Below are 26,473 nucleotides of genomic sequence, written 5' to 3'. Positions count from 1 at the left end.
TGTAGATTTCTTCTTCAAGGACTCCATTAAGGAAAGCGGATTTCACGTCCATTTGATATGTATCCTCCAATTATTTTGAGTTGCTAAGAAATAATTAGCCTAACAATTTCTAGTCAAGCAACAAAAGCAAACACCTCATCATAGTTGATACCAACTCTTTTGACTATAGCCTTTTGCCACCACTATTGTTATAAACATAAATTTATATTAATAAAAAGCAATTCATCAATTGATAAAAAAAAATATTATGTAGTGATGAAAAATATAAAAACGAGGAAATAAATTTGCAACAAAACACAATGTATGTTTACTAATATATGAAGCAAAAAATACATTAATAATATGATAGCTATATTATATAATGACAAAAAAAAATCGCGTGTGTAGGGTGAGTTTGTAGCTAGGAGTTTATTTACAATTTATTTAAACTTATTTTCTTAAATAAAAAATTGTGTTTAGGAGTGTTTGTCAAAATAATTTATGATATGTCCAGAAGTTGATTTTAGTTTCAATTATCATATTATTTTTTCACTCATTATTTGTTTTTTTAGTTTATTTTAATAAGTTATCTATAGCATCTTATGAAAATAGCTTAACTCATAGTAATCATATATATTTCCCCTTTTGATTATTAAAATAACTAAAGCATAAGTGTTTACATAATGTGTACTAAGCTAACATTACACTTTTGTTTTTTATTGCACTAACATGTATACTTTTAACGCACTCCTTTTTATTTTATTGGTTAAAATATATTAAAAATCATAAAATTATGAGTAAAGTACATTAAATAAAGAGTAAAGCCCACACAATTTAATTTTTAATTTTTAATTAATATTATTAAAAAAGTGTATTAAAGAATATTACTCCAAGTGGATGTTCCAGATTTTAACTTCCGAATAATATTGAATATACTTTGAAAACTATTTTTCAGAAGTGCAAAAATTTAACCTTAATAAATTAAGAAATTAATTTTTGAAAGTGTTAGTAAAACTTTTACGATTTCAAAAAGGTTTAAATAACCTTTTGGTTTCTATAAAATGTGAAGCATTTTATTTTATATATTTTAATCCCTAGAATTTTTATTTTTATTTGTTTTAGTTTATGTTATCATCTTTCAACGTTAATGATGATGATATAACAACAAAGTTGATACCATTTGTTGATACCATATTATAATGTTTTATAAAGATAGTTATTAAGAATTGTCAGTAACTTTATTTTTTTTGCTTTTTCAAACTATCAGATAACTTGGCAACACTCACTTCGTCTCTCTGTTTCTCATCTGTATCACATGTTACGCAGAAGAATAGGAGAATACAATGGAAGTTGTCATACAATAAATTAGTCATGGGTATAAGACGAGGCATTCTCAGACCAATGGAGCAAACCGTGAGGATCTTTTACACCAAAATCTTACTAAACACTTTTCATTACTAAAAAGTTACAAAAATACAAAGAGTATGTAGAAAAATAATGGGTGCAAATACAATCCTAACTAAATAACTTAGCCCATCATGTTTCAAGCTTATAGACAAATGTTGATCCACTTACAAATAAAAAGACCATACGTATTAAGATGAGCCTGGAAAGAATAATTCAGAAAGGGAATTACTAATTTCACCTCCAAATTTTCTATTTGCATTCCCCACATGTGCTGTGACTTTAAATTATTTTTTTTTCAAAAGTACATTTTTTATGAAAACACGATTCCATTGATAAAATATACAATAAAAATACATTTTTTTGTGTAAGAGGAAGTGCAGAAAAATACAACAAAAAGATATTTTTGTTGTATAAGTATACAATAAAAATGTATTTTTGTCGTGTATTTTTCTATACCCTCTTACACAGTGAAATTACATTTTTGTTTTGTTAAATTTGATATTTTGGAAAATAATGAATAAAATAAATACTTATATTAAATTATTTTTATGTAATTTCTATACACTAATTGATAAGTAAATGGATAAATTTATAAGTTTATTATTTTTTTTCTTTTTCTCTCCTGTTAAGTGGGAAAAAATTGTGAATCCAATATATTTTTCTCTTTTTACCTCAATTATATATATATATATATATATATATATATAAGTAATTAATTTTTTTGTCCCAACCCACTAAGTTTGTATGGAGAGTAGTTGAGTTCAATGCCAATGGACTTTCAAATGAAAGCTATAACATAGTTGTTTGAAATTTTTTTAATTGAAACGTGCTATTTCTCTATTCAACATGATTTTAAAGCTAATCCAAACATATCCTTAAGATTAGTTGTTATAAAGTCCTCAAACTATTATTTGTGAATATTGTTATGCTTCCTTATATTTGTTTGTTACATTGTATTTGAGACGAAAAGAATTAGGAAAAAAAATTAAGAAAACATTTGACAATTTCATGAAAATGTTACATTTAACTTTTTTTTTTATTATTATTTTCTTGATTCAACAACTTATACAATTATCTAATTTTTTTCCATTTTCTTTTCTTTCATTTTACTTTTTTTTTAACTAAACATATCATTAAATTTCATGAGCTCTAGTTTAATTAAATTTATTTATTTATTTGTTACTATTTTTTTGTCCTCGGTGAGACTATTAGTGTCTCCTAAACCTACAAAGTTATCAATTAATCCTATTTATGATACGTAATGATCACTGACTTAATAGAATTTTACACAAAAAAATTAAACATACATAATTTTTTTTATTAAATATATTATTCTCCCATATGTAAATACAACAAAACCTAATATTATTGTATTAATCTTATGGCTTACTAGTTATCATTTATTTTATAATGTATATATTTTATTTTATTTTTTGGTGATATAATTATTTTTTCATTTATTTTCCGGATATACATATGACTTTCACCAAATACTTGAATTTTCAAGAAAGAATTGACATGTTCGTGCACTTATCCTATGTTTGATTGAGAGAAAAAGAAATGAAAAAAAAAAGAAAAAAAGTTTAAAATTTAAATTGAAGGAAAAAAAAATAAAATATATTTTTATTTTTAAAAATCAACCATTCTTTTCCTTTTCCTTTCATTTTTCTAAGCTCTGTTTTCTTTTATTCTACTTTCATCTCTTCCAAACCGATGATTACTGCATGCTCGGCCGAAAAGTAAAGAATGAAAACGAAATAAGGGAATGATTTGATATTATGTCGAAGAAAGTTAATACAGTATCTTAATCTGGCTGACTTTTGTATGATGCTGATTGCTCAGGTGACTCAATTGAAAACTGACAGATACCTTTATACGTACACTTTGTTATTTGAATACTATAGTTGTTATATATTTTTTAATTGAAAAAAAATAAAGTTGTCATATTTAGGAATATGTAGTTTTTGTTTTATTATATAAAATAGTAATATATAAATAATATGATTGAATATTTAAAACTCAAGTGGATTAAAAGCAAGAATCCATCTTAATTGAACTACAATTCCGATGGGATTAATAATAATTTAATTTCAAGTCCACCAATTAATTAACTTTTGATTAAAAATAAATAAATTATATTAATACTCAAGAGGTTTTGTTGGATTGTATAAGTTTCGTCCTTTTTAATGTAAGAACGGTGATTTGATATTTTTTTAATATTTTTTATTGATTGACTTAAATTTATTAGAAATTATTAATTTTGTTAAATTTCACTACTTCTCAGTTATTGATTTTCTCTTCTGATTAGATATAAAATCTATCAAAATATTAATAATTTTTAATAAATTTGAGTCAATCATAAAATTGTTTGTTAGAAATATAGTATCATGAAAAATATCTTTAACATTCCATTTTTAACGTTTATAATTAAGAATCTTTCTTGTAAGTGGACATAGTATAATATTTTTCAAACAATTAAGCATGTTTGTATAGGGATAAAAAAAAACTAGGGGTTGGACACGGAACTTCAACCTGTATAATTTACTATTTATTTTATTATATATGTTATAATAAGAAAATAAAGGAAAAAAGCTTATCAATACCCTTAAAGCAGAAGTTATGAAATTAAAAAAAATTGTTATTAAAAAGTGTAATAGTACAGTCTCTCATAATTTCCTAAAATAAATTATGATAAAAGTACTGTATAAACAAATTTAATGAGTATACCAAGGAAAACAAATTTAAATAGTTATTCTTATATATTCTTATGTCATTCCTATTTATTTGGAGACATCGATCAAACTAAATGGTTCAACCATGTCATTCTTAACTTATAAACCATAAAGGGGCTGCCTAAAAGGAAATCATATCATATATGAAGACATTTACCTTACTATACATAGGTATGCTTTGAAATTGAACTAACATTCAAATGTTCAGTTCTTAGGCAAGTCTTTCTCGTAGGCATAGTCATCACAATCAAGAAGGTCCTCTAACAATTTGTCATCCAAGCACTCGAACTCAATAACTTGTTTACCATGATCATTTTTAAGCATTGAATTTGAAGATGAAGAAGAAGGTGCTAATGTTGAAGATGAGCTCATAGAAGAGCATGAAGGATACTCATTTGGAAAATTGAGAACAGCTAAAGCACCCCTCATCTCATAGGCAGCTCGGTCATAAGCCCTTGCAGCCTCCTCTGCCGTGAGAAATGTCCCCAGCCAAACTCGGGCTCCGTGCCGGGCCGGGTCCCGGATTTCGGCCGCAAACTTCCCCCACGGCCGCCGCCGCACTCCTCTATACCGTGGCTCCCCCTTAGTGTCCCTTTTCTCCTTAGACTCCTCTTCCATTGTGTGTAACTCACCAACAATTAATTAAAATTTGCTCCTCTCTACCATTTATTTATACTTGCTACACATTGAGCACCTAACTAGTTAGTTAGTTAAATAACTTAATTGGCTAGTGAGTGATGCAGTGCCAAATTCACCATAGGTTCAATGGACGGGGAAATTTATGAATATGCTGATACCCCATGATTGAGATTGTTATAGAGAGTTCAACGTATGTGGATGTATCACAAAATTTGGTGATGGCTAAAAGGCCTGCGGAGGGTCACCTCAAACAATTTTGTTTGGAATTATTCATAATGAATGAATGTTATAACTCTGGTTCTCAACCAGATTGAAGGTGAGGACGTCATAAGGATGATATATTAGATAGAAGGGGTTATGCCACGCAAGTCACTCTTAGTAATACTAAATGAAATATTGGAATAGAAAATAACCATATTAATTCAATTTTGTCATCAAGAGCTATCTAATATTTCTAATTTAGTATCCAACTAATTCTCTTATATTGGTCAGTTTATTTGAAAGTAAAGTGATACATCTGGTCATAATTTTGTGTACAAGTAAAAAATATCGAACTTAGGACTTTAATTAAGAGACTCAAAGGAATTTCTTGGTTGATTCATCCTCTTTCTACCAGAATTTGTTGCAATGAATTGACGAACCAACGGTCACAAGATTAATTTTGCTGTATAGTCCTGATTGGCTGACCTGATAAATTATATATGTGTTATGCTTTTGGTAAATGAACATATTATATTATTGTATAAGTAGAGAGTTGGACAGAGACCATGAAATTAAAATAATAAGTTTCACTTATCATGTGGGTAATATTTCTAAGGTGAAACATTGAACTTCGGTAGCTGTAGTAGCATCATGCCTTACATCATTGGATTTGGGTGGAAACTGGAACGGTTCTGATCGTGGTGGTAGCTTTCATCTGAGATATTTTGCTGTCTCTAACTCGAACATATATGCCATGACAATAAACTGCTCCTTAATTTTAAGCAATACGCAAGGACAGCAAAATATGGTTTGTGTCTTGAAAAGTGATTTTTCTTTTTTACAGACTACTGATGTCATCAACTGTTCAAGCTGCGTAAGATTTTAATTATAGGTGGCTATGGTTTTAAATTGTGTGGTTAGAGCATCTCCAACCATAGAACTCCATTTGGGTTCATAACTCTTCTTAAGTGGGACCCTTTGTTGACACAAATTTTAAAATATTTATTATTTTTACTCCAATTATAAAAAGTTCTTAACTTTATTTATAATTAAAATCTGTATAGTTTTTCCTTCTCTATTGATTTTCTAAGCAATTCGACAAGAGCTTGGTTCTTATAGATGAACAGGTTCTACACCTGGATGGATGCCACTTCAACCATCTATAACGAGAGAAAAAAAATTAAGAACAAATTCTTGACTTAAATTAAAGAACTCATACAAGAATCAATATTAAAGAAGATCTTAACAACTGTAATTGTAACAGTAAAATAAAGGTTTTTCGATTCATCACAACTACAATAATTACATTAATTAAATTTTTCCACAATATCAAAGATCGCATTAAGTCATAAGCACAATTTACAACTATATCAATAACAAAAACAAAAGTATTTAACTCACAAGACTTCAACTAGATACAATTAATTAACATGAAACAATCTCATACTAATTGATAATACTGTGGTTAAAAAGTAACAATTTGATACTGAAATATGAGTCTTGATTAATTTGAATCAAAATTTCCCTAGTTGAACAGATGGTCAACATTCTAAGTCAATTTGCTGCCTATATGTAACTTCAAACACTAGAAAAATTAGGAGTGAGATAAAAGGTGGTTCGTGTGTGTGATAAAGGCTGGGCCATTTACGGAAGAAGTACATGGTTTGGTCCTTTCAATCTTATCCACACAATTCGAGCTTCTTCTTCTCTCATTTCTGGCCCACTAGCGGGGACAAAAGTGCCCTACTTTAGGGCCACTGGACCGACAAAGTAAGCCACAAATATTGGTCAAAAGAAACGGAAAATGATTATGTTGATCAATTGGGAAAATGATCGATTAGGAAATAGAGCATTTAATATAAGAAAACATTAGTTCTTATATTTAAAATATAAAAAAATTATATTGGACTTTTTAATTTTGCAAAGAAGGAAATTTCTTTGATGTGTATCCCTAAACATATAATATGAAAATATTAAATATTTTAAATTACTTGAAAACTTATATACTAAATTGATTTTATACTTTTATACAATAAATATTTCCTTAAAAGAAACATTTTTTGACCTAAAATATACCATGGGCATACAATAGAAAAATCTGTTAAAATAATAAAATTTATTTAATAAAGTTTTGAATACTTTTTAATTAATGTTTCATTACCCTAGCCCAAGAAAATTATGAGGAAACATGATTATGATTATATGTAGGACAAAACTTATATGTAGTTGTTTAAGTTCTTTTAGTATTATTTTCTAATTAAAATTAATTTTTTATTTTGATAATCCGTCTAAATTTATATTGAATGTAAATAATTATTAATATAAAACTTTAATTTTGATTGAATAACAATACTAAAAGTATACATAAAATTATATCTAAGTTTTATCTTTATATGCTTATCCAAAAATAAAATTTATCTTTATATGTAATTTTTTTCGGGTACAAAAAAAAAACTTAGATAAATTGAGTCTTGAGAGTCACCAAAGTCAAGATATACTTAAAGTTTAAGCGCTTTACATTATCCATGGAATTTAAACTCTTATATATTTACTGATTGTATCAATCTTTGTTAACTACCTTTATATGTTCAAGTAACGTGACATGAAAATATATTTGTGATGCAAAAGCAATTTCCTTTTATGGACCTAGTACTTAGAGGTATAATTAATCAGTCTATAACACAATATGGTTTTAAGTAATAAAAAAACAGAATACATATTAAAATTTAGTTGTATATAATCTTGAAGTTTTAATTGTTGTATTTAAAGCATTGTATTTCTAAAGAATTAATTACTAGTAATTCTGTCACTGCACCTAAACAAGAAATCAAAAATTGCAAGTTGGGGATGTTCAACTCATTTTAAGTCAAAGTACAACACATACGGCAAGTTAGTTGTTAAGCAATAACTATATCATAGAAAACTCTGCTTGGATAATGTTATATTAACAACTAATGTTGAATCTAAAACAACTTCACTTCATCTGATCTCTTTTCCCTTTTACTTTATATATATATATATATATATATATATATATATATATATATATATATATATATATATATATATATATATATTCGTGCATGTCAATTTCCATTTAGTTTGTACATAAAAAAAATGTTTTAATTCTTAATTATATAGATAAGTTTTTATATTTTAGTAATTTTATGTTACTAGAAAACTAACAACAAAGACAAAAACATAAAAAAAAAAGTTCATACAGAGACTAAAATATAAATTTTTAAAATATATAAACTAAAACAAAAATTTAGCTTAGGGACAAGAACCAAATGATTAATAGTTTTTTGTTATAATATATTAAATTTGAAGAGAGTTATAATTTTGAAAAATCTATTAATCCATCAATATTATTTTTGTTATGCCAACTAAGATAAAAGAAGCACTTCCTGTCAAAACCTACATTAAACTTGGTATATTCATCTTCTATTCATTATTATTTTTCAATGATAAAAGAAAAAAGACCATTTCACTTTATCAATGGTTTTATAAAAACTATCCGGCCTCCATTTTAATTTGTTCACATAAAATTATATAATTTTAAATTCCACTGGAAAAAAAACTGAGAATTAAAATTCTTCATGTTCACTTTTCTCTCTTTCTTCTCTATCTCCCTCTTCTCTATGGATTTATCTTCTCTATCATTGTTTCTGCTATCTCTTCTCTCTCCCCATCTCTTTTGATATTGACTTAAAATCATAAATACTTGTATTTTTGTATTATTAAACATTTAAAAATTTGCTGATATTTATTCCGACTTAAATTTAATATTAATTTTTCAATTTTTAAATATATTTAAAATAAAAATTTTACGTAGTAGAAATTGAATCGCTCTACCCCAACTAAAAATTTTGAATTAATTAATTTATCTAAACGAAGTATTTAAAAAATAAAGAGACATTAATTAAAAAGAATTCATATTTTAGACATTTTAAATTCTCTAAAATCTAAAAATTTCTCGTCCAAACACCACCTAAGGAATTTATTACATTAGCTTCATAGTGGATTTACTATAAGAGCACTGAGAATAAACATCTGTTAGTATATAGGTGGGGGTACTAGTAACAGTAAATATTATTATAAGGTTAAACTACATAATCAACTAACACAAGGTTATAACCGATTAATGATATAAAGTTGAAATTCTAAGTGTATGATTATATATTAAATTCTTGAAGAATTTTTTTTTTTGTTTTTTTAGTTATATTTGATTCAAATAAAATTATTTTCTATAGAGAATATATATGATCTCTCAAAAATATTTTAAATCAATAATATTAGTCTTTTACTGACACTCACTTATCCCTTGCATCTATTTATTGCACATGATGGAAATATAGGACTTCACAGTAGGAGATATTCTTAGTAGGAAAAAAAATCAACCATTAATTAAAGTTCAACGATCACAAATATATCAAGATTCCTCGTAATTATATCATTATTTTTTTATCCGTAAAAATTGAATATGATATGAAATTTACTAACATTTACACATTTTGTTTAACCAATTAAAGTACCTTGGTTACATAATAGTCTATTATAACAATGTACCTGGATCTGGAGGCCTATGTATGTTTACTGCAAATGCATGTGGAATAGGCTCATGATCAACAGCGATCCAGTTTCCATCCTTGAGTAACCTGAAGGCCACATACATGATCTTGGAGAAAAATGGTTGAGATTAGGATCTGAGTGCTTAGTTATTCCCAGTGTCAAACAATTGGTTCAAGGCGTGGTGGATAATGATTAACATTCAGAGCCATTGATCTAGAAAGATTGTTCTCAAAATAAAAATATCCACACATGAGACCAAACCCTTCACTAAATCAAACACAAGATCCTCGAAGCCAACTTTTTAACTTCAACTGAACACGCTCCAACACACTCTCTCTGCTAAAAAAAATTGTTAGGACTACAGGTAAAGGCTACAAATTAACCTAAAAATAAATTGGCAGGGTTTGCATTCTGCACCATAAGTACCTTGATGTAATGCTTCAATTAACAATTAATATTGTTTGTAAAATGTATTGTTATTGGCATTAAGTTTTTTGCACAAAATTCATTTGTTGACAGGAATAGATTTTTTTTCTTATCTAGTCTACAAGTATTTTTCACTTAAGGTAATTCTATTATTCTATTCTATTCGAATCGGGACATGAATAAGAATAGATCTTTAAAACAATGTCTTCAAAGGCATAAACAAATAACATTTTTCTGGGCTTAATTCTTTGCAAGCTAGCAACTTGGCTATTACTTGTTTCCTTTAGAATACAATTAATGAAGACTTTTAAGTATGATTTTGAACTCTAAAAACTAAGCCGTAATAGCAATAGTGTTTATAATTATGCATTTTTATCTCTTACGCACCAAAAGTAAAGGATAATAAATTTATGAATATTGTGAGAATAGAGTAGGAATTGAACATGATTTTATGAGTTTGTTTTACGAATAGAAATTAAAATACCCTTATTTATGGATATCTTGAGTCTATTTGTGATAAATCATGCATATCAATTCAATTGATATTTGCATAAAGAGTCACGTCATTTTAAGTGATAGTTATTCAACGAGAAATCACATCATTCCACTTGATCTATTATGTGAAGAGTCATTTTATTCAAATTTTGTATGTTTACGAATGAACATCATATATATCGATAACCTGCTCTAATATCTCACCTCAATTTCCATTAAATATTACCATATACCATAGCAGGTTCTATAATATATACAAATGTTTGTTTAACTTCAGCATAGGAAATCTTATTATTTGCCTAAAAACAGTACAAATAAAATAAAAAGTAATAATAGTATGAAGCTGAAAGAATCCAAACTCCTCAGCAGCCTTGATAATTTTTTGAATTGTGTTAGTTCTATCACCATTTTGTGCTTCATTGAGATCAATCACTGGGATGTTGCTGCTGAAGGGGATTTTGAGGTTTCCTGGTCTTAATTCCAGTGGGAAAATATAGTCTTCAGGGACAGATCTGTCACTGAACCCATTTGAAAGAACTTTATCCATCTCGTGTTGATTATATCATATTAATTTAAGGGGCCTACTTTCCATGATTAATTTAAGCATACCAATGATAGTGCCTGCCCCCTCTACACCGTCACCGGCGACAAGTGATGATGTTGCTTCGGTGGGAAAACAACAACAACAAAACATTATCCTACTAGATAAGATTTTCTACATGAATCACATGATCTCATTCAGCACGGTTAAAAACTAGAGTTTCACTTAACCGGTTTGAGAGAGAAAGAAGAAAAAAAAACTGTGGCTTTACACTGCAAGATTCAGTTATGTAGTGGTTTTAAAGGATTTGGTGTAACACATTAAGCAACTTTAGACAACAAGGATTATAAGGATTAAAAATAATAACTATAGAACCAAAATGAGATGTTTTAAATTATAGGAAATAAAACATAAAATTGTTGCAATTATAAAGGCTAAAAGACAATTAAACCAATTAATATTTTTTCAATTATTTCTTGAAGGATCTTTTCTACCGTTAAATTAAGACAAACAAGCAGGGAGAAACCAAAGTTTCCCTTCATTACATCATCGAATATCACATGTACCTTTTGCTTTCAACATTTCACTTAATTCTTGGGTGCTTTAAATGATTTCAGCACTACTTCTGTATCACCAGTTTTGGCAAAGTAGTAAGAGATGAAGTCTTTGTATTTGAAGGACTTAAAAATTGGAGGGTGATGTTCAGCAGTAAGAGCTTGTGCTGGCTCTATGATACATTCCTCTGAAGGAGCTACGAAGAAAGCAGCAGAGGTGCGAGTATCACTTGAATTTGTCACTGCTCTGTGCTCAGCACTTAGTAGCTTACCATTACTGATTATCTGCACTCCAATGTAACCCACCACAAGTCCACAAAATTTGTCTGTTAGTACATTTACGCTACATAAAGAGACAAAATTGAAAAAGATTTTTTTTTTATCTTGTAGGAATTGAAGACAGTATCAAAAAGATTTACAATAATTTACACACACTGCTTAACCAGCTGAACTAGACCCGCTTGACAAAATTGAAAAAGATTTAGAAATTAAAAATAATACATAACAAATTAATTTAATTGTATCAATTAGTTCACTAATTGAAAAGAAAATAATCCATATATAGACTCTAAGAGAAATGTACCCGCAACTGGTGGCCTATGTTTACCACAAATGCATTAGGAATAGGCTCAACCGCAATCCAATTTCCATCCTTGAATACTTGAAGGCCAAATACATGATCTTGCATTAAAATGGTTATGAGATTTGGATCTGAGTGCTTAGTTATTCCAAGTGCCAAACTTGGTTCAGGGCATGGTGGATAATGATTAATTGAAAGAACCATTGATCCAGTAAGATCATTCTCAAAATATCCACTCTTCAGACCAAGCCCTTCACTAATCAAACTCAAGATCCTTGAAGCCAATTTTTTAACTTCAACTGAAAACTCCCCAACACACTCTCTGCCAAAAAATGGCAATTCCTTAATTCAAGTTATATTTGGATGAATCAATGCAATTTTTTATTGTAAATAAGAAATACAAGTTTTAAAATGTCACATTGATTTACCTGTAGTTAGTTGGATTTTCAGGCCAGAGATGTTGCCACTGCTCCAAAGGATGACATGGGTGCCTAAAATTGTCTCGCCACAGGTGAACCTTTTCAGTTGCATAATTGACATTGCTAGTGAACATCTTGCATGTCTTTGAAGGGTCATTTGAACACATTTTTTGTTTCTCCTCAGCCGGCATCTCAAATAACTCCTTGAAAACACCCCCTGCTTCGTCCATTAAGTTCACCGAGATTCCATGATTGATAACCTGCTCTCATCTCACTTTAGTTTCCGTTAAACATTACTATAGCATAGCAGGTTCAATAATCTATAAATGTTTAAATTGTGCATTAGAAATCTATGAAGCACCAATTCTACACGTACATCGGACACAGACACTCTGACATAGTCATTGTCTGAAATATAAGAAACATAAAGAAATATCTAAGTTGATGGTATATTCACCTTTGTTAAACTAACATTCTATGTTTTTTCTTTGATAACAAACCTAAATTCTGTAAAAGCATGAGACATTAACATTATATGATATTTTAAGCTGACTTTTAATAATATTGATGTGTGTCTATCGATATAGATGTGTCGGTTTAAGTGTTTGAGTTAGGTAAAGGTATGGTGTGGACATAAGTGTCTAAGCTAACAAAAGATTATTTTTTAATTAGACAACTAATTAGAAGTGTCGAACAAGTGTCAGGAAATGTTGGTGTCAAAAATATGTCTAATACGAGGACATTTCAAATAAGAGAGGGGTATGTGTTTCATGATTGTAAATCTTATTTCTTGCTCAAAGAACATTTATAATACTACTAAAATAAGTAATAATGGAGTGAACCTGAAAGAATCCAAACTCCTCAGAAGCGTTGATAATTTTCTGAATTGTGTTAGTTCTATCACCATTTTGTGCTTCACTGAGATCAATCACTGGGATGTTGGTGCTGAAGGGGACTTTGAGGTCTCCTGGTCTTAATTCTGGTGGGAATATGTAGTCTTCAGGGAGAGATCCCACATTGAAACGGTTTGAAAGAAGTTGATCCATCTGTTTTTAGTATCTTGATTCTGCCTCTTCACTAATCACTAGTGAAACTAAAGACAAAAATGGATCGGGGTCTTGACGTTGAGGTTGAAGAACAATATATGTCGTGAATTTCTATATCTCTTCGACTATACATTATAACAAGAGTTGATCCTATTAGTTTAAGGAGGCCTACTTTGCATGCTGATAATGTAGTATTAACGACTAATTTAGCCAAAAATATATTTTTTTAGGACTTCACGTATTAATTATTAATATGATTTATTCTGTATTTTACAGAAACTAAATTGAGCGTTTCTCTGCTTATTTAATTTGCCGGCTCCCTATTATCTAATTCTTTAGAATTATATTATTTTATGCTTAGAAATTACCGTGGTTATGTCATTAGTGACGCATATTTGATTAATTCTAAATTAGTAATACCCTCCTTTTTATTTGGGTCCACGGTTGATATACCTCCCTAAAACAATTTAATATTTTTGTCAATAAAACAGTATAATTGATAATTGTTCAGGCTTTCTGAGGCAATCAGACTTCAGTTGAGGCCGGCCGGCCCAACCCATATGGAATTGAAGAGATAAACAAACTGGGGATTTGCTTCCTGCACTGTTAATAGTCCTTCTACCCCCAATATTTTGAGTGAAAAACCAATTTTACCCCTTACTCATTTAACTTAAATTTGAAATACAAATTGGAAATCCACCCGCTGCACCATTCACGTCATTTTCATTCTCCTCTCAAATTCTCTCATTTTCTTCTCTTCAATTTTTGGTTCGTCTTCATCAAGCAGTGTCTGGTCATGGTTGGTGTCCATCGTCATTCCAAAATAGCCGTTGTGAGTTCTGCTTTCTCTGTATTTTTTTCTGTATTAAATATATGGATTGGGAATCCGTATGGATTATACGGATTGTCAATCCGTATAGTTCTTACGAATTGACAATCTATATGAATCATACGGATTGACAATCTGTATGAAGTAAAAGAAGGCAAAAAAAAACTTATCGATGAAGACACAGCACTACTCACAACGGTGGATGAGAAGACACTCGTGAAGGACGACAAGGAACTGTTAAAGGAGAAACTAAGAAGGAACCACAAATAGCAAACACACACCACAAAAAATACCAACACCAGCTTCGTGGAGGAGAAGGAGGAGACCAACGGACGCACCAAAAATTACAAATGAACAATGCCTTAAGGATTATCAGTCCATAGTCTATACGAAGAAAAGAAAAAAAAGGAAGGAATGAAGAAGAAGTAAAAAAGGGTAAAGTAGAATTTTTTTTTTAAATATGTTGGGTGTAGAAGAAATTTGTTGAATGTAAGAAGTATAACCCAACAAATTGGCTGGTGGTAAGAGTTGGGGACCAAGGCATAGTCCATGACTCAAAAGAAGGTTTTTTTTAATAAAAAAAATTATATTTTGATATATCTAAAATCTGAAATAGGAGTACGAATGACCTTGAAGTTCTAGTGTATATGGCAGCAGTAAATTAACCTTTAAGTTAGTTGTTTAAACATAATGTATGAATTATTATAAATTCTTGTTTGTTTTTAATTGTTGCGCCTTCATCTGTTATCTAGTATGTTTTATTTGCTGCAACTTTAGATTAAGTTTGTGTTTTAAAACTAAAGGTTAAATTAATTTGTAAATTTCTTAATTATCTAAAAAAAGAAAAAAGAAATCTCACCAACAAAAAGAAATCTTTACACTTCAAAAGTCTTTAATTAAATACTTAAATTAATTTTAATTGGATCCTTAACTACATTTTCATTAGAGATTTTTAAGGATTTGATTGAAAATTTGCAAGTAGTCTAAGAATCACGTAGCTATTTTAATTATTCAATAAGTCTTTAAATTGTTTAAAAATTTTTTATCAAGTCCTTGTACATAACGGAATCTTAATGAAAGCTTGATTTCAGACCCTATAAAAAATAATCTATAAGTTTATGGCCTAATAAAAAATTTCCAAATAATTTAGGAACCTATAGATTAATCTTACCTGAATTAAAATTGTATTCTCTTTAAAAGTGGAATACAGGGGTTTAGCCGTTCAGGTGTATCATCATTTCTATTAAATTATCATTGAAATTTATAAGAAAATAGAGATTAATTTTGAGACATTATTACAGCAAATCTTACCGATCAATCAGATATTATCTCATCATTAAACGAGTGTGAAAGTCATTGTCAGTATCAAGTTGTTCCTAACAATGCAATAATACATGATTAAGTGATAACTTAAAATACTTTCACACTGTGTCAATATTGAATCTAAACAAAGATGCAGTAAAAAGTTTGTCTCCCTAGAACTGTGTTACAAGAAAAGTTTGAATAGTTACATACGAGAAGCCCTGTATCTATCTTAAATTTTTCATATTTTCATGTTATTTGATGTTAATGTGATCAATCTGATATAACCACATATTCAAATCTTAATCGTAGGGTGGTAGGACCATCAAAGATACTACAGATCAGATGTGAGCTGACTAGTGAGATTTGGGAGGAGGCAAAGTTCATATAAGAGAAAACAGAAACCTCCAAGAGTAAGCAACAAATGTTGAAAAGAGATTAAAACATGCTACAAATATTGACCCCTCGTGCTTTTCTTCATGTGACAAGTTGTTTCTTTTCCTTGTAATTAATCAGCACATGTGTCTCTTAGAACTAATCCATTTTCTTCATGGGTTTTCACTTTCCTCAAGTCCCCCTTGACTAATTAATACTAATATCATTATTAGTTTTTTCACATGTGTCTCTTATTAATCTACTTTGCTTGCTAGCATGACTCCTTTATATCCAAGACAAGATGATTTTTTCTTTTACTTGGCTAATTATCAATATGATTGACAAATAACATTATCTTTTATTTATCTCTTAAGTATGTGGTTAGAGATTTAATTTCAAGTTCCTGGGTATAAAAACATATTTGTTGGGAAAAATAAGTCACCTATCTCAGGAATTAGTTTTGACTCCGAGCTAGAAAGACTAAAAGAGAGTTAAAAACAAATAAAAAAGAGTTAATCCTATTAGTCAAACCTATTTATGAAGACATTCCACATCTCTCATTCACATCTTTCCTTATGGCACTGAGAAAGAACCACTCCTACAACAACAAGCTTGGTTATGAAGCTTTCCCACCCATCAAAACCCAGGCTGGAACACTCCAACACCCACCACAACCTGCTTCCTCAGACTATGCCTTTCCCATATTAGTCATTGTTGTTCTCAGCATCTTGGCCACTGTCTTGTTACTCCTCAGCTACTTCACTTTTCTAACCAAATACTGCTCAAACTGGCGTCAAGTTAACCCAATGAGATGGATTTCCATCCTTCGAGCTCGGCACGACGAGGACCCCTTCATAGCATTCTCTCCTACCATGTGGAACCGAGGGCTTGATGACTCTATCATCAGAGAAATCCCAACTTTTAAGTTCATAAAAGAAGAAGGTGAGGATCAAAGTGTGTATTATGGTTGTGTGGTTTGTTTGACTGAGTTCAAGGAACATGATGTGCTGAAAGTTCTTCCCAATTGCAACCATGCTTTCCATTTGGACTGCATTGACATTTGGCTTCAGACCAATTCCAATTGTCCACTTTGCAGATCAGGCATTTCAGGAACCACCCACTGTCCATTGGACCACATCATAGCACCAAGTTCTTCTCCTCAGGATTCTCAGTTACTCTCCAACATGGGAAGTGATGAAGATTTTGTGGTTATTGAACTTGGAGGAGAACATGGAGCAGCACTTCCACAGGTGCAACAACAAGAGAGGAATGACTCAAGGGGAAGCTTGGCACATAGAAACCACTCTACAAGGAAGTGCCACCATGTTTCCATCATGGGAGATGAGTGCATTGATATCAGAAAGAAAGATGATCAGTTCCTCATTCAGCCTATTAGAAGATCTTTCTCAATGGACTCAGCACATGATAGACAAACTTACTTGGATGCTCAAGTCATTATACAACAAAGTAGGCTTCAGAATGAGGCTAGTGCTAGTGAGGATTGTAATAGCAGATGTCGAAGACCATTCTTCCCGTTTTGCTATGGAAAGGGATCCAAAAATGCAGTTCTTCCTTTGGAGAATGATGTTTAATGTGAGATGATTTTCTTTTCTTTTTTTTTTTTAATTTTTTTCCATCTCTTTTGTTTTTTGGACAAAATTTATTAGATGCAGTTCTATAGGTACTTTTTTTAGTATTGTTGTTCTTTGATCAGAATTGGAGTTCAGGTTATTGTTTTTTTTTTACTTTCAGTTATCAGAATGGAGATCTTCAAGTTTGGATTGGCTCAGTTATCCAAATGAAGCAAAGATCTTTGAATATCAGTGGTGTAAAACGGCAGAGGCAAATGCAGACTGTAGAGTGACTTTTGCAATGATAGTGACTTAGTGAGTCTGACAGTGGAATTGTTGAGAAAAAAGTAAAAAAAAAACTTTGCTTTTAGACTTTAGTAATTAGTACCTTGCTTAAATTGCAAGGCGTGGGTATTTTCCCTTTCTAAAGTTTGGTTTTTACTCACAAAAATGAATGTAAATGATTGTTAGCAGAGTATCACTTTCATACTCATTCTTTTTTCACTGTTTTTTTTATCGATAAATGTTAGTTTTGTTATAAATATCAGTTAGAGAGATTCGAATCCGCGACCACTCCCTTCCCCCTTCTCTCTTCACTGAGTACACTAGTACTTGAGAACTTGCCAAGCATTTTGATTCCGGGTCCTTTTTTTTCTCTGCATGCTATGATGCTCATGATTCATCCCTCTTCCTTTATTTGATTTGAGTGTATTGTATTTGGGTCCGGGGAAGGTGTATGGGGGGTAGAACAAGCAAGCAAGTGTTATAAGTAGAAGCTATTTATTGGAAGCCAGAGAGCATAGGGACCCAAGCAATGAGAAACCATAAGTAGCAGCATGAGAAATGTCTTTTGTGGAAATTATCACTAGTGTGTCTTTTTTGCCTCATTGCAATCATATGGATATTGGGGCAACTACATAATACAGCATTGAATGTGGCTTAATTTTAACACTATGGTTGGTAGGTATTCCGCCTCTGTCCTTGTTCCTTTAAAGTCTTAACCACTATCTCCCCTTGGCTAGGCGTTAGTAGACTTTTCTTTTTTAATGTCACAACATTTCTCCCCTTGGAAGGTTGCTGGCAACAGATTTCTGTCATGAATCAAGAGAATCAGAATGGAATTTTAAGTATACTGAAAATCTAATGTACCTTGGTGTCAAAGGCTCCTCGCTTCACAAAAGAGTAAAAAGACTTTTTCTAGATTTGAAATCATGTCAAGTGGTCATCAAGACAACTTTAACGTTGCTCTAGAACTCGGCATCAATTATAAGAATATTAATACAAAGTAATTTATGACTTGAAACTTTTTTTTTATATAAAATGTAAATAGCACTCATGGCGTTGTTAGACAAAGCTGTCACAGGGACTGCCATTTAGACTATGATGTCAAAACACCGTTGATGAACAATTCTTATATAACAACCAGTTGTTCAAATTACCTTCTAATTTAGGATTCTATTAAATATTTTATTCTTTAATACTTTTTATTTTAAATTCCTTCTTTAGTCTAGACTAGAAGGTATCTTTTATACAAGACAACCATCCATCTCTGAATAAGAACCATCCATACAAAGGTTTTTTTTTTCATATACAACATGAACCCAATATCTTATTTAAGGGAAACATGTACCATTTAAACCAATTTCTCGTGGGCCAAGTTCCTTATGACACTGATTTTTGTTTTAATAATCTACAGTCATAGTTTGACACTCTACTGTGATAAAAAAGAAAAAGAACAGTAACTTGCCCTTCAACTCCAAGCAAGCGCCTATGGACCATTATAGAAATTACAGTAGTTTCCTTCCTCGTCCTTGTTCTCTACTATGCTCGTCCTCACTGTTTGAAGGTCAAAACTTTATTGAGCAATTTAGAATAACTAGGAATCTATATCAAGCAACAACATATGCTAATAATTTTTCTCACTCCCAAAAGCCTAAACCAATTATACTTCAGTATGTATAGACACTTATTCCATGGGCTTAACAAAATCTATTAAAGCTACAAAAGAACAAAAATATTAAATACTTTATGAAATGAAACGTCAACTTTGAATTTGTTTTCTTCAAACTTCAAAGGCTAACCTCTCAAAAAAAGACTTCAAAGGCTAACAATAATAAATGAATAAGACATGTGCTAGCTAATTTTAGTTTCTCTCATATTGCAAATATAAATATAAAAAAAAATAGAAAATACTATTTCAAGTAATGTTTTTAAAAAAAGACTAGAAGCTACTTAAAAAAAAACTTATTTATCTTACCATCAAACAAATTTTTCAGCTAGTAAAAAAATTAAAAAATAATTAAAATATCTTAACAAACACCCTCTATCAAGATTAAAAAAACAAGTAATATCTTGTTATCAATGGTTCTACAAATTTTCCAACAATATTATAAAGGAAGTATTAAAGAAAAATTATAAACATTTAATATCTTAGAAATATAAAGCATATTCAATATTTGTCATACAACTATTTTAAGAGAAAAATAGTTAAACATTGATAGTATAAAAATTTATACACAATCATTGAATCACAACTCATTATATATGATAAATTTATTAACTTTTAAAATAATTATCTTAAAATACTTCAAGTGATGATTTATGATTAGATGACAATATAAAATTATTTTCATTGTTGTTAAATTTTTTCCCTAGAATTAATAGAAAAAAAAAGGGATAAATAATGATGCGATCCGATTCATTATCCAAGATAAATCTTCAACCGAACATATTATTCTTTTTTATTATGTATGAAATATGAGATTTCACATGAACATTAAACTCTTATTTTAATTAAACTCGTATTTTAATTGTTTTATGATTTTATCAAATGTTACAAAGTATCTTAATTTAATTATGTTTATTATGTAATATTTTTATCATATTTTAAGAAAAGAAATTAACAAGATATGTAAAGTAATAAGACTAGAAAAATTTAATATTAAATAAAATGATAATTAATCATTCAACTAAAGAACAAAGAATATTACCTTACATTAATATAAAATAAAATTATATAAAATAAACAATAAAAAAAGATATAAAAAAACATCATAATCTGATAACTTTAACCAAATTAACATTTTAATCCCATTGGTTTGGTACAGATTGATCGAAAAAATTTCAGAATCCAAATCAAACCAACCAATGAAAAATATAATTGATTCAAATTTGATTTTATCCAAAAAAGAAACTCAACCCAATCTAAGTCATGAACCACCCCATAGCATAGCAACAACATTAAAAAACAAATAGGAAAAGAACTATATTATTTGAAGAGGAAATTCCATATTATTAATGACAAACAACTGAGTACTGATTTAGAATTTTAAAAAAATAACCTGAATAATATAATGACAAATCCAAAATACTATATGATTGGGATATGGGATATAAGTATTACTTAATTTCAGTAGTTACCTACATAAATCTGTAAGGAATCCACAAAACTGTCAAACTATCACCAAAGTAATAGATATTCATTGCAATATGCAATGGCAGTGTGAAAGGGAAAATCTGCAAAACTGTTCAGGATTTATGTGGTAAGGGCAAAGCCTTGATAGGAAGCTCATTTGGCAAAGCCTTCATATGAAGCTCGTTTGCAGAGGCATCACGGGCTTTTTTCTTTAATTGTTCTAGAAGTCGTTGAGCTTCTCTAAACTCATCTTCTGCACTTGCTCCATGGCTTTCCCAAGCATCAACAACTTGCTGTTGAAATTCAATTGCAAGGACATAGCTGCAATTCTAAGATTCAACTGTTTAGAAAAAGCATCAACTTATCCCTTTGGTCAGACAGACATATCAGTTTTGTCCATGGCATAACAAATAAATTATAACAAGTAGAGATAGTTGCAGATACTCCCCAGAGAGACAGCAACATGCTTGTGCATTCCATTCACCCAATAAGAGTGTATTGCTACATTTGATTCCTAGAGGAGTGCTAGCAACACATTTCTCCCAATTCCTAAACTTTACTGTTATTCAATATATGAATGAACAAACAATTTGGGTTTAAATTTAAAAAAAAACTTCGTACCCCATTGCCCAGAGGCTCTTCGCTATGCGAAGGTATGGGGGAGGGATATTGTACGCAGCCTTGCCCTTGCATATGCAAAGAGGCTGTTTCCGGATTCGAACCCATGACCAACAAGTCACCAAGGCACAACTTTACCGCTGCACCAGGGCTCGTCCTCTTGGGTTTAAATTTAATAAACAGAAAAAATTGACTGAATTGCCCTAAGAAACTTTAAACAAAAAAGGTAGCTTACCAGAGAAATTAACTTATCAATCTTTTATTAACATGACATCTTTGTATTTACTTGCAGAAATATGGAACAAAATAAAACGTGCAGATGGTGTCAAACATAAGAGGAAATTCTCCTACATGAACTTAGCTATCTACCCATATCTCATATGTGCCCATCAAACAGCAACAACTGCACCATATAGGATAAAATTTTAACATATATTCCCAGGATAGGATTACTACACAAGTTAAACAACTTCCAAAAGAAAATTTCTGTAGACTGTAAATAAAATAAGCAATGGAGCTCAAACCATGCTCAATCCTGAAATATGTTTGGATGAAAGTTCAAAACAGAAGCAAGACCTATATGGGTGTCTAGATATGCAGCATTTCCTCAGGACATTATCCCTTGAACTCAAGACCCAACCTCAAGGATAATCTTTCAACTCAATTACATTTTATCTAACATTTGAATAACAGAACTCTATGCAGTGTGACTACCAAATCAGAAATCCTATGCTAAGTACAAAAAAGAGGAGAGTGGTTTACAAATTAACTCATTTTAGGAGGCAGTAAAAGTATAAAACTTAGTTTGGTGAATGATAAGAACTAGGGCAGAGGGAGACACCCGAAGTAAAAGGACAAGGAGTATAGCATACTCCCTCTGTCTCTAATTATAAGACCATTTCAATTAATTCATGTCCCTTAAGAAAAGTAGTTAATTTAGTTAATTACATTAAATCTGTCAATTATTTGTATTATCATTCCAAAATTATCTTTTTCTTATCTCTTTATCCACTTAATTGCTTCCCATTAATGTTTGGAGAGAAAATAATTAAGAAAGGTACATAGGAAAAAAATAATTAATACATCTAGAAATTAGAAAAGGATCTTATAAAAAGAGACAAACAAATTTCTGAAAGGGTCTTATAATTAGGGACTGAAGGAGTAATTTTTATTAGGAAGCTGTCAATAAACATAATGAGAAAACACACAGATATATTAACCATCATACGCTCTTTCTCTGTAATAAATTATTAGAGGAGAATGCATGGGAATTCACTCATCCAGGAATCTCGCAATCCAAAAATCAGTAGTTCCAATGAGATCTAGATGGCACTCTAATGGGTCATGAAAAGTATTGCGTTTTTAGACCATTAGAGTTACATAGAATGCAGTACATCACATTATAATAAGTGTACCCAAAAAAATTGTTCTCAGAATCAACAAATCAAGAGAGACAATATCAAGATACAAAGTCAAACCAACAAAAACCATCCATACCTTCCCATCTCGCCATAAGCCTTTGAAAGGTTTTGACATGATTCAATTGTATCTGCATGATGTGGACCAAGAGATGTATCCATGATATCCTTTGCTACTGCAAACATTTGCGCTGCTGACTGGGGTCTATCCAACTCCAAATACGCAGCCCCCAAATTGTTGTAGATATAACCCACTCCGAAATGCTTGGGACCAAAGCTATCTTTCAATCTTTCAGCAGCACTTTCCAAATAAGGAATAGCCTGCTGCACCTTACCAGTCAACAACAGTAACCAACCTATTCTCGCAGAAATACTTCCCTCCGAGTGCTGCTCTTGTGGCTGCATCTCAAGCAAAGCTAGTGTCCTCTTCAGCAACGAAATCGCAGTTTCAAACTCATTCATGGTTTCATACTGCATTGATATCTCCGAGTACGCCTCAGCAACTTCCACCGGGGAAATTCGTTCCCTTTTGTCAAGAATCCCAAGAGAAACCTCCAAGCAGCTTTTGCAGTCCACAAACTTCTCCTGATTACACAATGCTTTCGCCATCGACACAAGCACAAGTGCCCGAGTCTCGCTATCCTTCTCTGTCTGCTGCACAACACCCTTCAAAGTACAAACAGCCTCATCATACCTCCCCAGAGCAATCATCATATTCGCAGCGTCAATCTCAGCACGCAACAAATCCGCGTTCAGATTCCAGTTCTTCAAAATCCTCTGCGCCAAAACATTCTGCTCCAGCGCCTTCTCGTGCTCCTCCAACCCGCTATACACAATCCCGAGAAGCTTCCTGTCGTGCGCAACCTCCACCGAATTCATCCCCAACCCCTTTATATGAATCTCCAGCGCCTTCAAGCAATATGGCAGCGCCTCCTTGAAGTTCAAAACTGCGACATAAGCCTCGGCCAAGTCACGGTTCCCCTTGCCCAACTCCCCACTATCCTCCTCAAAAGTCACCTCCTTAATCTCCAAACACTTCCTAAGATTCTCAAGAGCCTCCTCCCTCCTTCCCATGGCATTCTTAACATTGGCCAACTCAAGCTGCACAGCATGCAACACAGGCCTAACATCATCAACACTAACAACACCCACATCCTGCAACCTAGCCAACACCCTGTTAGCCCTATTAAGGTACCCTAAACTATCACTAAACCTTTTCAAGCTAAAACTAACAGACCCCAACAGCTGCAAACACATGGCAACAGGCAAAGAAGAAGGGGTGTTGTTGTTGTTATCTTTTTCCAAGGCTTTCAAAGCTCTCTTGGCAAAGGAAAGAGCTTTCTCAGGGTCCTCACCTTCATGGTCAAGTTTAAGGCCAATTTTCAAAGAAGCTAATCCAAGCTCTCTCTCCTCAAAAACCCCTTCCATGTTGCTGAAGGCTTTGAGCATTTCCTCGGTGGTTTCTGCGGACTCGAAAGCTTCTTCAAGCTGCGATTTTCCCATGATTTTTCGCTGCCTCGAGGGGATTGGAGAGGGTTTCTGAACGAGGGTGTCCATGTTTCGAAATGGGGTGGTCGCAAATTTGTTGTTGGGTCTGATGAGTAAACCGTGGGTTTTGGTGCAGCAGTTGAAAGGTGCATCGGAAGTGTACGATTTGGAGAAGTAAGAGATTGATCTCCGACGACCGACGAGAGACAGCGAATTCCAGAGTTTTCTCATTGTGGTGAGTTGAAAAGCTTTCGTTTGCTTCAAGGTTTGTTTGGGGTTAAAGTTAAACCTTTGTAAAACCCTCCATTGAAGAAGCAGGGGAAAGAAAGAGAGAATGTAAAAGCAGGGTAGAGATATATGCAGTAAACGCCGTCGTTTTCCCAAGATGGTATTACATCGTATTTCTCTTAAAAAATATTATTTTTGAGAAGGATATTTCTCTTAAAATTATTGCATTAAAAATTTAGCCAATAATATATTTTAGAATAAATGATCAATTTCGTCCCTCCACCTTATGCTCGTTAACAATTTCATTTATGTATTAAGAAAATGATGAATTTAGTCTATAATTTGTAAATATACTACCAAAAACATTAACATGGTAATGATAGGACTAGATTATCTAAACATTTATGGATCTGTAAATTAAATTGATTATTTTCATAATAAAATAACTAAGTTGACATTGAGTGTAAAGTACAAAGATCAAATTGATCATTTATCTTAAATTTTATCAATTTTTTATCATTAAATTCTTAATGAGTAATTTCTCTTCTCTAACTTTACCATTTATCTCCTAATATACATTAATTAATACTACCTTCAATCTTATATATAAGACAAATCATCAAGACCAAGGAAAATTATTATCACGTTTAATACTATCATAAATTTTAATTTTATTTTAAAAGTGTCCTTAAGTATAAGTGTTGTAAGTGATAGTCTTATTTAACATTAATAGTCATAGTCCAATTAGTGGATGTCTAGTAAATAGAGTTAACAATAAAATTAAAGATATAAAAGATGTTTAATTTTGAATAAGTTTGAAAAATGGTCATTGTTGTTTATAATTAGAACCAAAGAAAAATATCATTTGTTGCTTATATATAGGACTAGAAGCAATATTATATTGTAGCAAATCCCTTGACATTCTTTTATTTTTTGATGAAATTTTTTAGGAAAAATAAAATATCCTCACCATTCACAAATTATGATTTCACTGGTATACATTAGGATAACCTCAGTTTCTCACCTTTTTTTTATCATCATGACACCATAACAATAGTGTAAAGTATCCATCAATTTTTACTTTGTTGGAAATCCTAACTAACCATCTTTAATGGAATCTTCTCTCCCAACCATATTTTTTCATCCACGAGACTTAAATTCAAGACCTTACTTAAGGAAATCAAGTTCAAAACTACTCAATCAACAACTTATTCTAAAGAACAATGGAGAAAATATTGAATTGCTTATTTTCTATTTTTTTGAGAAAATTTTCTATTTTTTGTTTGGCTGACTTATATTTTAATGTCATATGAATGATCTCTCAGAATGAGATAGGTTGTAATATTCATTTAAGTGATGTAAAGTATAAAATATTTAAGTGATATAGCTTTGGGTTTATTTTCTATTTTAAGATTTTTTTTGGAGTTGTAGGATTCCACTTGCTTAAAATAGTAAAGATTGTATGATATATCAATTTATAGGAAAGCATAAAATATTGCACAGCAATTTAGCAACTCATTGTTTAATTATGAGATTGTAACTGTACAATTAAAAAGTGAGTAAATAAGTCATAGTAAAGATTTTTTTTCCACTCTTAATCTAATAAAAAATTACCATTATAAATTTATGGACGCTTCA

At 30.9% G+C, this 26,473-nt stretch overlaps 3 protein-coding genes and 1 pseudogene across 3 annotated transcripts; 1 reads left to right on the top strand and 3 right to left on the bottom strand.

Annotated features, from left to right (window-relative positions):
* Window positions 1–4,121: 4,121 nt before the first annotated feature.
* LOC114369587 (ethylene-responsive transcription factor ERF096-like) lies at window positions 4,122–4,773 on the bottom strand. The gene has a single exon (XM_028326819.1). The coding sequence runs from the start codon at window positions 4,734–4,736 to the stop codon at window positions 4,323–4,325; it is 414 nt and encodes a 137-aa protein (XP_028182620.1). The 5' UTR covers window positions 4,737–4,773; the 3' UTR covers window positions 4,122–4,322.
* A 6,664-nt stretch (window positions 4,774–11,437) lies between these two features.
* Window positions 11,438–13,719, bottom strand: LOC114371017 (protein DOWNY MILDEW RESISTANCE 6-like). Its single transcript, XM_028328419.1, has 4 exons — window positions 13,388–13,719; window positions 12,555–12,805; window positions 12,130–12,448; window positions 11,438–11,831 (listed from the first exon to the last, which is right to left on the bottom strand). Exons 1-4 carry the CDS (start codon window positions 13,589–13,591, stop codon window positions 11,580–11,582), a joined length of 1,026 nt encoding a protein of 341 aa, XP_028184220.1. The 5' UTR covers window positions 13,592–13,719; the 3' UTR covers window positions 11,438–11,579.
* Window positions 13,720–16,573: 2,854 nt separating this feature from the next.
* Window positions 16,574–18,027, top strand: LOC114371033 (annotated as a pseudogene).
* A 2,960-nt stretch (window positions 18,028–20,987) lies between these two features.
* Window positions 20,988–24,960, bottom strand: LOC114369162 (protein KINESIN LIGHT CHAIN-RELATED 1-like). The gene is made up of 2 exons (XM_028326349.1): window positions 23,199–24,960; window positions 20,988–21,404 (listed from the first exon to the last, which is right to left on the bottom strand). Exons 1-2 carry the CDS (start codon window positions 24,836–24,838, stop codon window positions 21,197–21,199), a joined length of 1,848 nt encoding a protein of 615 aa, XP_028182150.1. The 5' UTR covers window positions 24,839–24,960; the 3' UTR covers window positions 20,988–21,196.
* Between the last annotated feature and the right edge of the window lie 1,513 nt (window positions 24,961–26,473).

This window comes from Glycine soja, chromosome 10, assembly GCF_004193775.1.
Source record: "Glycine soja cultivar W05 chromosome 10, ASM419377v2, whole genome shotgun sequence".
Taxonomy (NCBI): Eukaryota; Viridiplantae; Streptophyta; class Magnoliopsida; order Fabales; family Fabaceae; genus Glycine; species Glycine soja.
The sequence above is the reverse complement of the archived record's forward strand: the minus strand, read 5'-3'. Positions and strand labels throughout refer to the sequence as shown.

What these genes read in the sequence shown, in the direction of transcription:
- LOC114369587 (XM_028326819.1), bottom strand. Translation starts at nt 4,736, where the DNA reads ATGGAAGAGGAGTCTAAGGAGAAAAGGGACACTAAGGGGGAGCCACGG.
- LOC114371017 (XM_028328419.1), bottom strand. Translation starts at nt 13,591, where the DNA reads ATGGATCAACTTCTTTCAAACCGTTTCAATGTGGGATCTCTCCCTGAA. An exon ending in AGGAGTTTGGATTCTTTCAG is followed by an intron (nt 12,806 to 13,387) that starts GTTCACTCCATT and finishes AGATGAGAGCAG; the next exon opens with GTTATCAATCATGGAATCTC. An exon ending in GAAAATCCAACTAACTACAG is followed by an intron (nt 12,449 to 12,554) that starts GTAAATCAATGT and finishes ATTTTTTGGCAG; the next exon opens with AGAGTGTGTTGGGGAGTTTT.
- LOC114369162 (XM_028326349.1), bottom strand. Translation starts at nt 24,838, where the DNA reads ATGAGAAAACTCTGGAATTCGCTGTCTCTCGTCGGTCGTCGGAGATCA. An exon ending in GCTTATGGCGAGATGGGAAG is followed by an intron (nt 21,405 to 23,198) that starts GTATGGATGGTT and finishes TTAGAATTGCAG; the next exon opens with CTATGTCCTTGCAATTGAAT.